The following is a 13890-nucleotide window of genomic DNA, read 5'->3' as shown; positions in this document are numbered from 1 at the left end:
GGGTGGCAGGGGAACAGCCCCAATTTGTAGCATTTGGGCAATTTCTGTGGTGTAAACGTTCCCACTGTGGCCCACTTCAGGCTCCCAAGGTGACGTCGCTGAACACGCTGAGAGAGTCGGGAAGAGGTGCATGTGATCCGCTCTCCCGGCACCCCTCGTGCCTCTTCCCTGCCTCCCCTCACCCCCCAGCTCCCCCTCCCCTCTGCAACCACACTTTCTTGCCTTCTGCGGGGTTGAAATGCTGATATCCCAACTGTCTCTTTTCATAAAAGCCTCCAAAAGTAGGGAGCTTCAGTCCTAGCCCCTAGGCAGCTGCCGTGAAACTCTCTGGGAACCTCAGCAATAAAGCACTTTATTTTCAAATTCTGTCTGATGAAGAATTTGGAGCCCCAGCAGAGCAGAAGGGTGTAGGGAGCCCTTGCTTACTGTCCAAGCCAAGCTCCCCTGGACTGCGTTCGTGATTACCTAACCCTGCTGGGCAGGCAGAGCTCCAGGGTGCAGATTTTAGTTTAGACTAAACATCAGTTAGGTTATCTTTACTCGGTTATCTTTACTCAAACTCGTAAAGGGTTACCTGGGAGGCAGGGAAGAGCTAGCAGGACCTTAGGGGCACATTCACTCCAAGTCCTTTGGTCAGATAGATCAATTGCATTTACACCAGAGGAAGTGACCCCACTTCCCCAAGCAACTTGCTCCAAGGGGATCCGATGCAGAGTTGTCCCAAGAACTACACCTATGAGAGAGCCCTATCTTAGTTGGTACCCTTACCACACACTCCACTGTCACTTCTGGCATTTGGGGGAGTCACATCAGGAATCAGAATGAGACAAGGTGTGTTGAGAGCCACTACCTGGAGAAACTCAGCCAGATATTTCCAATTACATCACACCTAGAGGGAGGTTTATTAGTCTGGTCCAGGATCACCGTGTAACAGCACTCTGGTGCAATTAGAATATTACAGGGTCAGAGAGGCCAGGATCTCGGGTCACTAGGTGGGAGCCAAGTTCCCTTCCCTGTCTCTTGTCTGGGGAATTCGATACGATTAGCACAGGAATGTTTTAATTATGTTTTAGCTGAAACGTTAAAAAAATAAATAACAAGATAGAGATATCCCAGAGTCTGTTTTCACAGGAAACGGCTAATTCCCCTCCTTTCTAATAATAATTTACCTTGACACTTAAACACACTGTCTAAATTTAATCTATACCTAATGCTTTGTCTATTACCCAAACTGAACTTAACCAGCCCCATTTTTAATCCAAGTGACATGCTAAATTGCTACCATGTCAGGCCACAGGTGAGAGAAACTAAAGAAAAGGGGGCTGGAAAGGAGCCTTGAAGGGGCTGGGGCGTTGATCAGCTATAAAATGGTGTTTATTCAAACTGTACAAAGGAGAAAGAGATGCTGTGCAGGTGGTTGCCGGCTTAGGGAACACCTGTGTGTGAGCAGAAAGAGTCACAGAGGGGTCACTGACCCAGTTAAAGGGAGGATTTCAGGAGCCGCTGGTATCAGAGCCAGGAGAGGCCCATGAAATCAGAGAGGACCCTCCCCCGCTCTGGTCCAGTGTAGGCCGTCCTGGCTCACCTGGCTATTCTTCCCATCCCAGACACCAGGAGCCATCCGTAGCTACGCATCCAGCACGAACACCACAGCTGTTTCTAACTTAGCTGCCCCGGCCACCTGGATGTTTGTTTTTGCCCCATTTTTCCTCCTCTGGGTTACCTTGTAAAAGGTTCTAGGCTAGGCAAGACTGGTCACATTGAGAGCTTCCCTGGTGGCCCAGTGGTTAAGAATCCGCCTGCCAATGCAGGGGACACGGGTTCAAGCCCTGGTCCGGGAAGATCCCACATGCCGTGGAGCAGCTAAGCCCATGTGCCACAACTACTGAGCCTGCACTCTAGAGCCCACAAGCCACAACTACTGAGCCCGTGTGCCACAACTACTGAAGCCCGCTCACGTGGAGCCTGTGCTCTGCAACAAGCCACCACAATGAGAATCCCACACACCGCAATGAAGAGTAGTCCCTACTTGTCGCAACTAGAGAAAGCCGGCACACAGCAACGAAGACCCAACGCAGCCAAAAAAAAAAAAAAAGGACTGGTCACATTGAATTCTTACTAGGGTTTAAAACAACCAACAGTACAAACCTGCCAGATCCTGCTGGCCTCCCTCGTCTCGTGGAAGACAGGATGTTTCAGCTCCTTTGTCTCATTGTTCACAAAAAGGACCCAGATGTGCTGCTTTGGCTCCTCTACTACAATTAGATTTTCTTAACATGTTGAAGTGCTTCTCAAAATCCACCCCTGGGATATTAAAATGTAAGCTCACAGGCCACACCCCACACCCACTAAGAGTATCTAGGGGTGGAGTCCACTTTCCTGCATTTGACAGGCTCTCCTCAGGTGGTTCTTAGTTGAGGAGAACCCTTGGCCTAGGATTTGCAATTTGGCCAATTAACCAGATTTTCAAAAGATCAGTTCCTGCTCAAGGGAAAATGTGTGGGCTTGGGAGCCCAGAAGTCAACAGGTAACATGCCACCAGGGGCCAGAGCTTCTACATCCATCTCTAATGCTCTTATAGGTACCTATTATACTACCCCTTTTACAGATGAGGAAATTTGCCCAATTTGTTAGGAAGTGACACATTTACAACTCAAACCCAAGTCCAAAGTTCTGTTTTTAGCTCTGTCATTCTGCTTTTTAGGCTCCGATGGCTAACCAAAATGTTACCAGTGAAATGGAAGTGGTGAAAATTGGAACAGCCATCAGTACTGGGGATATGAATGTTACCGAGCTGTCATATAAAAGGAACTTTGCCTGGTGCTTTGGTTATTACTAAGACACTTGTAAACTTCACTTCAGATTTTTCCTAGGTATTCTGGAATTGGTAACTCTCCCACCAGGTGTGAAAGGGGTCCTTTTTCGTCACTGGTCTCTGTTAGAAGGGGTCCTTGATTTGCTGTTTGTTTTTGTTGATTTTGGCCATGCCGTGCAGCACGTGGGATCTTAGTTCCCTGACCAGGGATAGAACCCGTGCCCCCTGCATTGGGAGCACGGAGTCTTAACCACTGGACTGCCAGGGAAGTCCCAAGGGGTCCTTAATTTGATTCAAGCTAGAGCACAGGTACTTTATCAAAAAGTATCTGTTCGAACCCCCAGGAAGCAGATATAATGCCGAACTAGGTGCAAATTAGTTCAGCCCAGCACTTGTCGATTAATTCAAGCCAAAGGGGGATATTGGGGATCTAAATTATCCAGATCAGTACCGATTTCCTACTTTAATTGCATTTTGGCCAAGTCACGTTGGTTGGATTAGCCTGCAGACCTCACTGCCACCTAATAAAACAGGCAAGGACAGATGAAGGAAATAGCTGTAACTGCAGGAGGTAGTGTCTGGATTAGAAGGTGCTGACTCACACTGAGGTCACCAGGGCGGGGCTTGTCGAGGAAAATGACCCTCCCTGTGAAGGTACAGTTTACCTCTTCCTGCAACGTGACAATCTGGACCCCACTGGAACCCCTTCGTCAGTGCTCAGTAAACTTGCTTAATGGAACCAGGTATTTAAAAATACTCTATATTCGTTTCTTCCTCTTTCTGGGAGTAACAACAGGCCTGGAATTTCCGATTCCAGGAAGGATGCCTAACATGCTAGAAATGCAGCTGCTTCTTTTCAGGGATGAACGCGACAACAAGGCAGTAGACAGTGGTTTGGACTTGAGCACTGGCTCTGCCGTTATGGTCCTTGTTCCAAATTCCAACTCTGCTAAATTATCTGTTGTAGGGTCTGGGATATGCGTTAAGAAATCCAAGGACTAGGTTCTTGTAAAACAGAAATGATGGTAGTATCTGTTTCATAGGGGCTAAATTATGGGGGCTAAATAAGCTACTGTAAGGGAACTGCTTAGTACAGTGCCTGGTACACAGTAACCACTCAATAAACAGAAGCTCAGTGAACAGAAACCCAAAGCCCACAGTTCCCCTTGGTCACAGGGTGGGGAATCTCTTTCCACACCTCAAACCAGCACCTGGTTGATCACCTCTTCTTGGAAGAGAATAAGAGGCCATGGAGAGTGGGAAGCCCAGGATGCCACCTGGACCAGCGATAAAGTTTCTTGGTACCGTTCACCCCAGGGAAACTCCACCCCACGTTTCCCTCAGTGAGGGGAAGAGACCCTTTTTGCCAGTCTGCAGTATGAAAGGACATGAGCTCAGGAATGCTTGCTGGTGAGAAGTAGGCTCTTTTCAGGCCTCTTAATTACGTACATTTACACAGAATGGAGATAAAACCCCTCGGTTGTTTTTTTTTTGTTCAAAACCTTCAAGGGAACTCTTAATACCAGCCACCCCATCAACACAGGTTCCAGACATGCACGATTTTTAAATTACGTTTATTTAGCATATGTACACATAAAAGAGAAATCACCCTCTGTTCCCACCCAGCAGAAAACATGCACAAACCCAAGGTATACATGAAGGGAAGGGGCCCCGGCCCCAAGTTAGTGGTTGGGATGGTGCAATCCTGTAAGTCACAAGCCCCAGTGAGGAGAGGGCTGGACTGAAGTGTTCGGCGGGCTGTACCCTCTGCTCCTGGTCCTAAAATAAGCGTGCGCCGTAGCCAAAGGTCTGTTTGATGCCCTCAAAGTAGTACCGCTGCCAGCCCTGCCGTGTCCTCTCCTCCTCAGGGGCAGGGATGCCTCGGCCTTCCATACACAGCTCAGTCTCTCCATTCTTGTCAATGAAGGTCAAGGTGATGGTGGCAAAGTGCCCTGGGGAAAGGCAAAGGGGAAGGAGGTTTCAGATCCAGGGTTTCCATGTGGGTCTGAGGCTAAGGGGAAAAGAACAAGTTCTGAGGGCAATGGCAATAAATACATATGCTTACTTACCTTCTGGCCAAGATTTAAACCTCCACTTCATCACAATATGTTTCTCAGGGATCTAAAATAATCAAAGAGGTCAGCCTATAATATAGACTGCAACGTACCCAATCCTAGCAAGCATCACCCATCTGCCTTTCATATGGGCCCATCATCTGCAGCTGTACTACTGATGAGGACAAAGTGGACCAGAGTTGGTAGCTCCTGCACTGACATCAGCCACAGCCTCTCCTCTTACTCCTAAGTTGGGTCCAGTCACCTGTGCCCATGTGAAATTTCAGTGCTGCAAACGGAAAGCCGTAAGCCACAAATGCATCTAACCTCTCTTCCATGTTTGATTTTTCCAGGAAGAAGCAATTTTACCCCACTAAAGAAAAATTTATATGAAAGCAAGAGAATTCAATTGTAGCATTCTTTTGAAAAACAAAATGCGGTTTTACTAACCAAAGAGATTACAGCCTTAAATTTTATCCACAGAGCTGAAAAAGGGGGAAATGTTATTCCTCTGACCAGACAAAAGCTATATCCTGGCAAGCACGTACTCACCAGATCAGTGAATTCTCCAGAGACATTGCCATCTACCAGGTGAAACTTGCCACCTTTGTCTGCTTCTAACATTGCAGGAGCATGGGTAAAGGCCTGAACAAGCTGCAGAGAAAAAGGAGGTAAGAAGATGCGTGGCTCTCAGTGGGACCCAGGAGAAATGCCAGCTGACACCTGCATGCCTCAGCTCTCACTTCCAAAGATACTACTCTGCCCAAGAACCAGGTTTAGGCTCTTTTCTGTTCCACTAGAGACCAGGCTTCGACTCAAGTAACCCTTTCTGAACCTAGGATGCCATTATTTCGAATCCATTTACTTTTCTAACGAGAATGATTCCAGTGGTTCCCACTTACATGACCCAAAACTAGCATAAAAGAGAAAAAAGAAGACGAATCCACTCTGATGAGTGGGTTGAACAAAAGTGTTTTCCCTTTGCCTCTGAGTGTACAAGGAAAGCTTCATGGTTCCACTCAGCACTTCCTCCGCACAATGCGGGGATGTGCCCACAACTCCAGTCACTCGGGACGGCAGATGCCAGGAGCTGGCAGGATAAGACTATACTTACCTCCTGGGTGGTAAAAACTCTATAGAGCTCCTCTGGTGATGTCAGGAAGGTTTCTCTAAGGGTGATCTTACAAGTGGGGATTTTGACACCAACAGGTCTTGCCTGGGTTTTTGAAGGAGCAGACTTAGCCTGTGGAAGTGGCAGTGAAATTGTCAGTTTAGAGTAATGGTGAAACCATTACAATGAATGCTATTCATTCTCACAAACTTTTTCACCTCCAAGGCTAATTATTCCGGGGAGTTAGAGGAAATTTATGTGCACGAGCATTTCAGTCAGAAGGAGAACTTTCCCAGAAAATCCTCAATGCCACTCTAGGTGAAAGAAGAGTGACACTCATTTAAAAGCCCACTGCTGAAGGGCACACCAAATCATAAGGTATTTCTGAAGAGCCCCACGTGATTCTCAAGCAGAATTTCTATGCTTAAATAGCTGGAAGCAGCACCCCCAGAATATCCTTCAGTGTGCTGACAAAAGGGCAACAGGGCTGAAAACCAAGTGCTGAACCCAAACCACACAAGTTCCATCTCCAGAAAAAATATTTGCTCACCCTGCAAATGGAGTGAAATCGATCAGTTTCCTGTTAGGTGAAGTTAGTGATCTAAGTAACCCCTGATACCTTGATGACACCTTTAGTATCAAAGTAGACATAATACTTAAGATGCATAGAGGTGAAGACCACCCTGCATTCATAACCTCCTCACGGGTTAAACACAACAGTCGGACTCTGAAGTCCCTGATGGCTTCCATTTGCTCTAAGGGGTCTGTTATAAATGAATGAACACCAGGTTAAAGATGGGGAGACAGACAACTACACTCTGTGGACTCTCTACAAAGCACCAGCTCTGGCTCAGAGGTTAGGGTGGGAGAGAAAGAGCTGAGATAGAGACTCATGAAGGAGGCAGTGCCTTAACTCCCTTTCCAGATGGCCTCCTGCCCCAGCACATGGGGACACCGGTTACCTTGTGCTCCTCAGTTTTCAGTGCTGGCTGCCCGGCTGGGTCTACTGACTCTCCATTCATTGTAGGCAAGATCATACCCTGCGTGAACTCTGAAAAGATAAAATCCCAGCTCTTGGAAGTTATTTCTTAGTAGCTGAGACTCAGGGTTTCATTGTAGTTTAACAAACATGGCCATCTTGACTCAGATGGAGGTCACGACAAGGGAGGGAAGAGTAATCCACTTTAGCGTCTTTAACTTTGATCTATGCCAGACAGGTATCTGAGTGTATGCTACAGAACACAGTATGTTCACTGGCATTATTTTAAACCCCTGACTCAATTAGAAGCATCACGACTTGTTAACTGTATGTGAGGTCTACTGTGGATGGCAGCCAATGAATGCAGTGGCAGTTCCAAAGACTTCAAGAGTGTGCCAAGATACCCACAGCTGCATATTTAGTCCCCTTTCTCTACTCTGCCTTACCTCTGTAGGACAGCCACAACTAGTTATGCCATCAGAGCACTGGTTCCCACCAACAAAGGTTTCCACCTCTATACTGGTTCCCTCTGATGATCATCATATGTACTCTGACGCCAAGATCAGAACACACCAGCAGAACTAGAATTTTAGGGGACAGCTGAGCTGACTACTATTCAAATAACCCTCTAAATGTCCCTGGAGAATGCACATCAAAAATAGTGCAGGACTATGCTCACGTGGTGCGTCTGGGGCTGCCAAGTCTTTAGATCAGCAAGTCTAACAGAAATACAATCTCAACCTCAAATGTGAATTAAATTTTCTAGTAGCCACACTAAAGCGTTACAACAAACAGGTGAAATTAATTTTAACAATACTCTTAACCTAATATATCCTAACTACCATTTCAATATGTTATCAGTATCAAAAAATTATTGAGACATTTTACTTTTTTTTAAAATACTAAGTCTTCAAAATCCATTGCGTTTTTTGTACTCACAGCACATCTCAATTTGGACTAGCCACATTCAAGTGCTCAACAGCCAACAAATCAGACAACATATCTCTAGATCTTTCCCTTACTTAAAGCTTATAGACTGATTTTAAGATGAAATAAGCCTTCTCCCCCCCCCCCATATTTTTATCCATTTGCCAAAGAAAGACCTGTCAAGCCCCTTAATTAGCATCTGACAGGTGGAAAGCTATCTTCTCAAGGCACTCGTAACTGCTCAAGGGATACCTGTTTTGAGGGTGCTGATGTAAAGTCCCATTGCTTCTCTCAGAAGTTTCACCCCTTCTTCCTTCATTAACGCCACGAGATTTGTGTCAGGCTCATCCTTGGCAAGGCTCACACTAATCTGAGTGAAAGATCACAAGTAGGTGGTAAATAACTTGAGAGGCACCCACATTGTGGAATGTCGGTGCTGAGCAATCAGATAACTGCTAGCATTTCCAAAGGAAATGAGGGTTGAGGTTTTCGTACAATCCCCATGAGTGTTCCTTCTCGAGGTCTCTCTGCCAAGACAAAGGTGGCTAATGTTAGAACCCAAACTACTCACTAAAGCAAAGTAATTAAATAAGCACAGGTTGCTCTGGGAGCTCCTGATGGCACCAAAGACCTAGAAAATCATCTGCAGACTGGGGTTCTGAATGCTGGGGCCAAGCCTGGCCTGTAATCTTGAATGACAGGTCATTTTTCTCATCTGAGAATAAGAGGATGTGGAAGACTCAGACAGATGAGGAAATAGAAAGCACAAACCTCCACTTCATCCACGCTATTTTCATCAGACAAATTGGGGATCTCCACATGGCCCTTGTACTGCACCCCAGACTTAGAGGTACCTGTCAAAAGTAATGCAATGTTATCAGTCTCCTTCTCTCCTCTCCTCTTCTGCTCTGGAGTGCTAACTACTGTTCTGCTTACACTTCTTTTGGACAACTGAACTGACCTCCTTTATTCTGAGAGAATGCCATGCCAGGTGCAGCCACTGCCCCCCACCCTGAAATGTCTTTCCCCATCAGATTTCTTGAGGCTGTGCTATTACAGTGTGGGACCAAGAACTATGTGAATTTGGCACCAGCATGAACTCTGCTAAGGAGGACTTGGTTGATAGTCAATACAGACAGCTCTGCTAGAACGCTTGTCTTGAAAATACAATTTTGTTCCAATACTATTGATATATTAAGGGACGATTTGATCATAACATGAATTTCATGTTTGCTTATATGTGATTTCATCCTTGAGAAACACTAGGTGAACCCAAAGAAACCCAAACCCGGCTGAATGGAGCTGTATAGGAATACGCGAAATACACATCTCAAACATCTGTCTGCCGGTGACTTCAGTTCACCGTGTGTGTTAGGAGCCGCGCCATCCACTAGTGGTGTTATAATGCTCCTTCTGATTTCAGGTGACGCCCCTTCCACCACCTCACAATAACCCACATGCCTCAAGGCTTCTGACGCCCACTTTCACAAGCAAACTTCAGGTCTTTGTCAAGGTAAAGCATCATATTTATCATGTTATTTATGTATTTCTTATGATTTAACAGTTAACACAGTGTAAACTGTGCCATCAATTTTTACATTCCTAAATTTAAAAAAAATCACTGATAAAACTTTTGAGTATAGTGTCACGTCCCTAACCCCATCTTCCCTACAAGCCCTGTGGTTTTTGTTGCGAGATTCTGCATAGTGTGGTGATTTTTAGAAACACATGTGTCACGTTATAGCAGAACTAACTGTATTTCAAAGTTAACTCACAAAACACTTATTTATCTTTACTTCTCTAGGCCTCAGTTTCTCAATCTATAAAAAGGAGACTGGGCAAGATGATACCTAAGGTTCCTTCCAGACTGCTGTGCTTTAGTAGTTTGAAAAACAAAAAAACAGACGATAAATACATTTCCCCTCTTTATTAACATTCACTTGAGAAATGTTTATTGAAACAAAAATTTATTTCATGCTTTGCCCCATACATGTACCCTTTTAACTTTACTGTCTTTTAAAATTCAGCCTCCCAACAGTCAGGACCATCTAACCATGGGCCCAATTCTATGTTAATATCTTCACAAAAGGGACATTAAGCTAGAGAATAAAACTGACCCAAGTTATAATCACATGCAAGCTTCATTACCACAGCACTCTGAAATGTTAGGGTCACACTGGAGAGAGTTTAAAAAAAAGAAAGAAAACCAAAAAACTCCCCCTCCCCACTTTAAAATCATCCAAGAGGCAGAAATAGCTAGTCTGAGAAATGTCACATAATATGTCCCAACACAGAGCAGGTCCAAAGATTCAGCAGCCCAGCTGCTTCATCAGTGGGGACCTGTGAGACCCAGAGAGAGGAAACCCATTTATAGTGTCCCACAGTGGCAGAAGAATTTCAGCATCCAATACTCTTTTCAAGAGGACTCCAAAACAGCACTATGTCCCCTGAAAAAAGTTCATAACCTCTCAAAAACTGTCCTCCCCGGCTCCTGAACAGGTCAATCAAAATGCGGTTAACCTCTGTCCTAAAAGCCAAGCATAGACTTACCTGTCCAGTTTAGTTTGATGCTCCACTCATAAAAGAAGATAAGTTTGCCTTTGCGATTGTTAATAGATGCCTCTCCGTCAAGCTTATTCACTTCGGTCACCTCGCACTTGCCTTCCTCATTTTGCACACGTACTGCCAGGAACAGTGTTTTCAGCTTATCTGTGGACCAATTTGAAGCATCTCTCTCTGTCCTGCAAAACAGAAACAAAGCTATGGACCAGCAGCCAAATGAAGGATACAACTGCTTGCTCTATACAAGAGCATCCAAGGCTAAAGGAGGCTGGAAAAGAACACAAAACCCTCAGCCCCACTCCAGTATGTCCACAAACGTGTTACCCCTTATTGACAGTATGGGACTCCTAAAAGGAAGACCAGGAGTCCCATACTGTCAATAAGGACAGTTGCTGTAATAGAATGGTTTCAAACTAAATGGAAAATTCTGCTTTCCTTTCTCAGCATGATGGTGCTGGGGTCAGCATTAGACACTTTAACGTGGCGCCCCCGTCTGACCAAGTGGAAAACTGCACATCTTGCTGAAGTCGGGAGCACACAACGGGGCCACAGAATGCAGTATTGAGCTAAAAGGTCCAGTAACGAATAAACCAATAATCTTGATCTCATTAGCACAGTGTTTTGACCTGTCAAATTCAGGCTATGCTATAAAGGCTCTACACATTCTATGCCCTCTAAATGGCCATGAAAACAATGTAAGTCCAGCACTTCAAAACAAACAAAAATTAAGTCAAACACTCTGTGTTAAGAGGAAAGGAGGCAGGCTGAGATATAGAGAAGAAAAACTATCTACCTCCCCACTTTCTAACTAGTAGAGAAAACAACAGTAAAAAGAGCTGCAACAAAGTAAAAAGACAGTAAAGACAGTATGAACAAAGTTCACCGGACTCAAAAAGATAAGACATTACTTGTAGAGGATTTCATGAAGGAGAGCAGGCTTTTAAGAGTGGTTGGGTTATAAACCATGATTGCCCGGCAACCAAGCGCAGTCCCTGGAGCTACAATACAACTAACTTAATAGTTCCGGGTGAGAGGCCACGGCGCCTTCAGCACCACTGAGCTCTGGGCACCGGCAGAACACGTTCTAAACCTTAGCCTTCTAGAGTGAGGCAGCAGTCCCCTATGACTGACTTTTAATTCCACCCGTAAGCCGGAATAGAGGAATTCCAACCCTCCCGAGACTAACACTGCAGTCTCCCAACACAATCCACGGCGGTTTGGGTCTCACTGACTCCTGCGGCCACGAGTGGGAATCATCTCCCCGCTCAGGCTGAATGCAGCAGCCAAGGGGTTCTGTTCTCATATCTGAAACCCCTCGTCTGGGGCGCAGCCCTCCATGTCGTCCCGCCGCCTCCCCCGCCAATGAAACGGAGGCCGGAGGGTGGAGGGACCTGGGACTACGGACCCCTGCAACAGGAAGGACCCACGCCCATCTCCGGGCAGGAAGGGCTGCCTTGGCCCCAGCTTTGTCCCGGCCGAGGTTCCAGGGACCCTGCAGCCCTGGCGGCCGGAGCGCTCCCGCGGCCTGGCCCGCTGGCCCTCACCAATGCCAGTTGTTGACGTTGGTGGCGTCCGCCCGCTCCTCCACGATCCAGCGTGGGTCGCCCTCACCCCACTTGGCCATCGGCTCTCCGGTCGCGCCGCCACCAGCTCCCGAGCAGCCACAGCCACAGCCTCAGGACCGCGCGGACCGAGCCGCCCGGCAGCGCCTGGAAACTACTAGAAACGGCCGCAGAACCTCCTGGCTTGCTTTTCCCTCCACCTCCCCGCCCCCGCCCCCTCCCCGCCTTAACTTCCGGCTCCTCCTCCCTCCCACCAGGTGCTTCCGTTCCGCCTCGCCGGACCTTAACTTCTGTCTGTTCTAGAGATCCTTCAAACTCCTTCGGGTTATCGCCTAAAAGACACGAAATGCAACCGCTCACACGGTCATTCCTCACCCGTGGAGACACAAAGGACACTTCTCATTGTTTCCCTGAACCCTTAATCGGCCATACTAAGCCTCATGGGAGTTGTAGTCTTGTTGACTGACCCGCAGGATAACCGCGGACAATGTAGTGGAAAAGACTTAAGCACGGTACGCTGCGGATTCTGGGAGTTGTAGTCAATAGGGCCCTGTGGCCCGTCCAGACAGCGCCCGATGACAGAGGCGGAATGAACTACAACTTCCAGCATGCCCTGCGGCCTCTTTTTTGACCCCACGGTCCTCGTCCCCACAGCCGACCGCCTCTCCCCGGGACTATCCCCTTCCGCCTCTTTTCTATGCCGCATAGCCTGTCTAGAAAGGCCGGTGCAACGGCTGAGGACTCTGACGCTGACCTGACAGGGAGGGCTCGGTGTGGAAGAGGTGAGGGTGTCCCAAAGCCCTTGGGCCACATATATGGCCAAGTCAAGCCTCTCCGCATCCATATCCTTTCACCCTGTTCTCTGAGGCGTCCCTAGACCCCCCAGGCCTGACTCTGTTACTCCAGTCCCGGCGACCCGTGGGCTGGGAGCCGCTGTCCACTTGGGGTTGGGGTCGCGAGTAAGCCCGGACAACAGATTTTGAACGAGCATTTACTGTACCAGGGTTCTGGGCTCTGGCCACTGCTGTTGATCCGTGTTTCCTGGACGTTCGCCCGTAGAGTCTTCCTAGTTTAACCCACATTTCCTCGTCTCAGTTCGTAGCCTGGCTCTAAAACTGATAAATGAATCCGAATGTAACTTCTCAGTAGCTGGTTTCTGGGGTGTCCTAAGGCCGGGAGCGTGTTGGTTATAGATATTTTTGGTTGAATCGTTTTCCTTTCTTTGTCGTGTCCTGTTCTTCCCTCGGATCTACTACCCTATATGATGGGATCTCAGTAAACAAGTGACAAGGACAAGCCTTTGAAATATTTTAAATCATGTTGAAGCAGCTTTCTCAGTCCCTCTTAAAATTGTACCTGGTTGCTTTATAAATTCTAGAACCATTAAATCATTATCTTTTTACTTGCTAAGTAAATCTGTGTTCTGACTTGGCGCTAGAAGTACAGATTAGTGTCAGATGTCCACTGCTGTTGCATGGTTAAAGAAGATTCCAGAAATCCTCTGGTGGATTTTTGGGTTTGTTAGACACATTCTATGCCTATCCGTAGATATTTACATTTATTTACTTACTGTAGTAATGACCTGCCCTCGTTTTCCCTAGAGTGATAAAAGGACCATGCAAATCAGAGTGGAAATGACCCAGGAGACCGAAAACCTGGATTAGCTAGGAGCAGCTAGCTTTAGCTTAATACTTTGATAATTAATCCTTTTTTGTCTCATTTCCCTCATCAGTGAAATGGAATCTGCCAAGCCTGCGTTACAGGGTTGTTCTGAGGATTACAAAGTGCTTTATAAACCGGCATCTGTACCAGAGGCATTTACCTGCAGTATGCACACCTTCAGTGTTTGTGATGGCTACTCAGAATTTTTGTATCAAAAT

General features: G+C 46.7%; 1 protein-coding gene across 1 annotated transcript; it reads right to left on the bottom strand.

Annotated features, from left to right (window-relative positions):
* Positions 1-4383: 4383 nt before the first annotated feature.
* Positions 4384-12072, bottom strand: AHSA1 (activator of HSP90 ATPase activity 1; the record flags this gene model as incomplete). The annotated part of the gene is made up of 9 exons (XM_079699818.1): positions 4384-4767; positions 4885-4936; positions 5422-5523; positions 5984-6112; positions 6943-7031; positions 8139-8256; positions 8658-8740; positions 10437-10627; positions 11993-12072. The coding sequence occupies 9 exons, from the start codon at positions 12070-12072 to the stop codon at positions 4595-4597; spliced, it is 1017 nt and encodes a 338-aa protein (XP_079555944.1). The 3' UTR covers positions 4384-4594.
* Between the last annotated feature and the right edge of the window lie 1818 nt (positions 12073-13890).

Source organism: Hyperoodon ampullatus (assembly GCF_949752795.1).
Source record: "Hyperoodon ampullatus genome assembly, chromosome: 3".
In the NCBI taxonomy this organism is placed as follows: Eukaryota; Metazoa; Chordata; class Mammalia; order Artiodactyla; family Ziphiidae; genus Hyperoodon; species Hyperoodon ampullatus.
The sequence above is the reverse complement of the archived record's forward strand: the minus strand, read 5'-3'. Positions and strand labels throughout refer to the sequence as shown.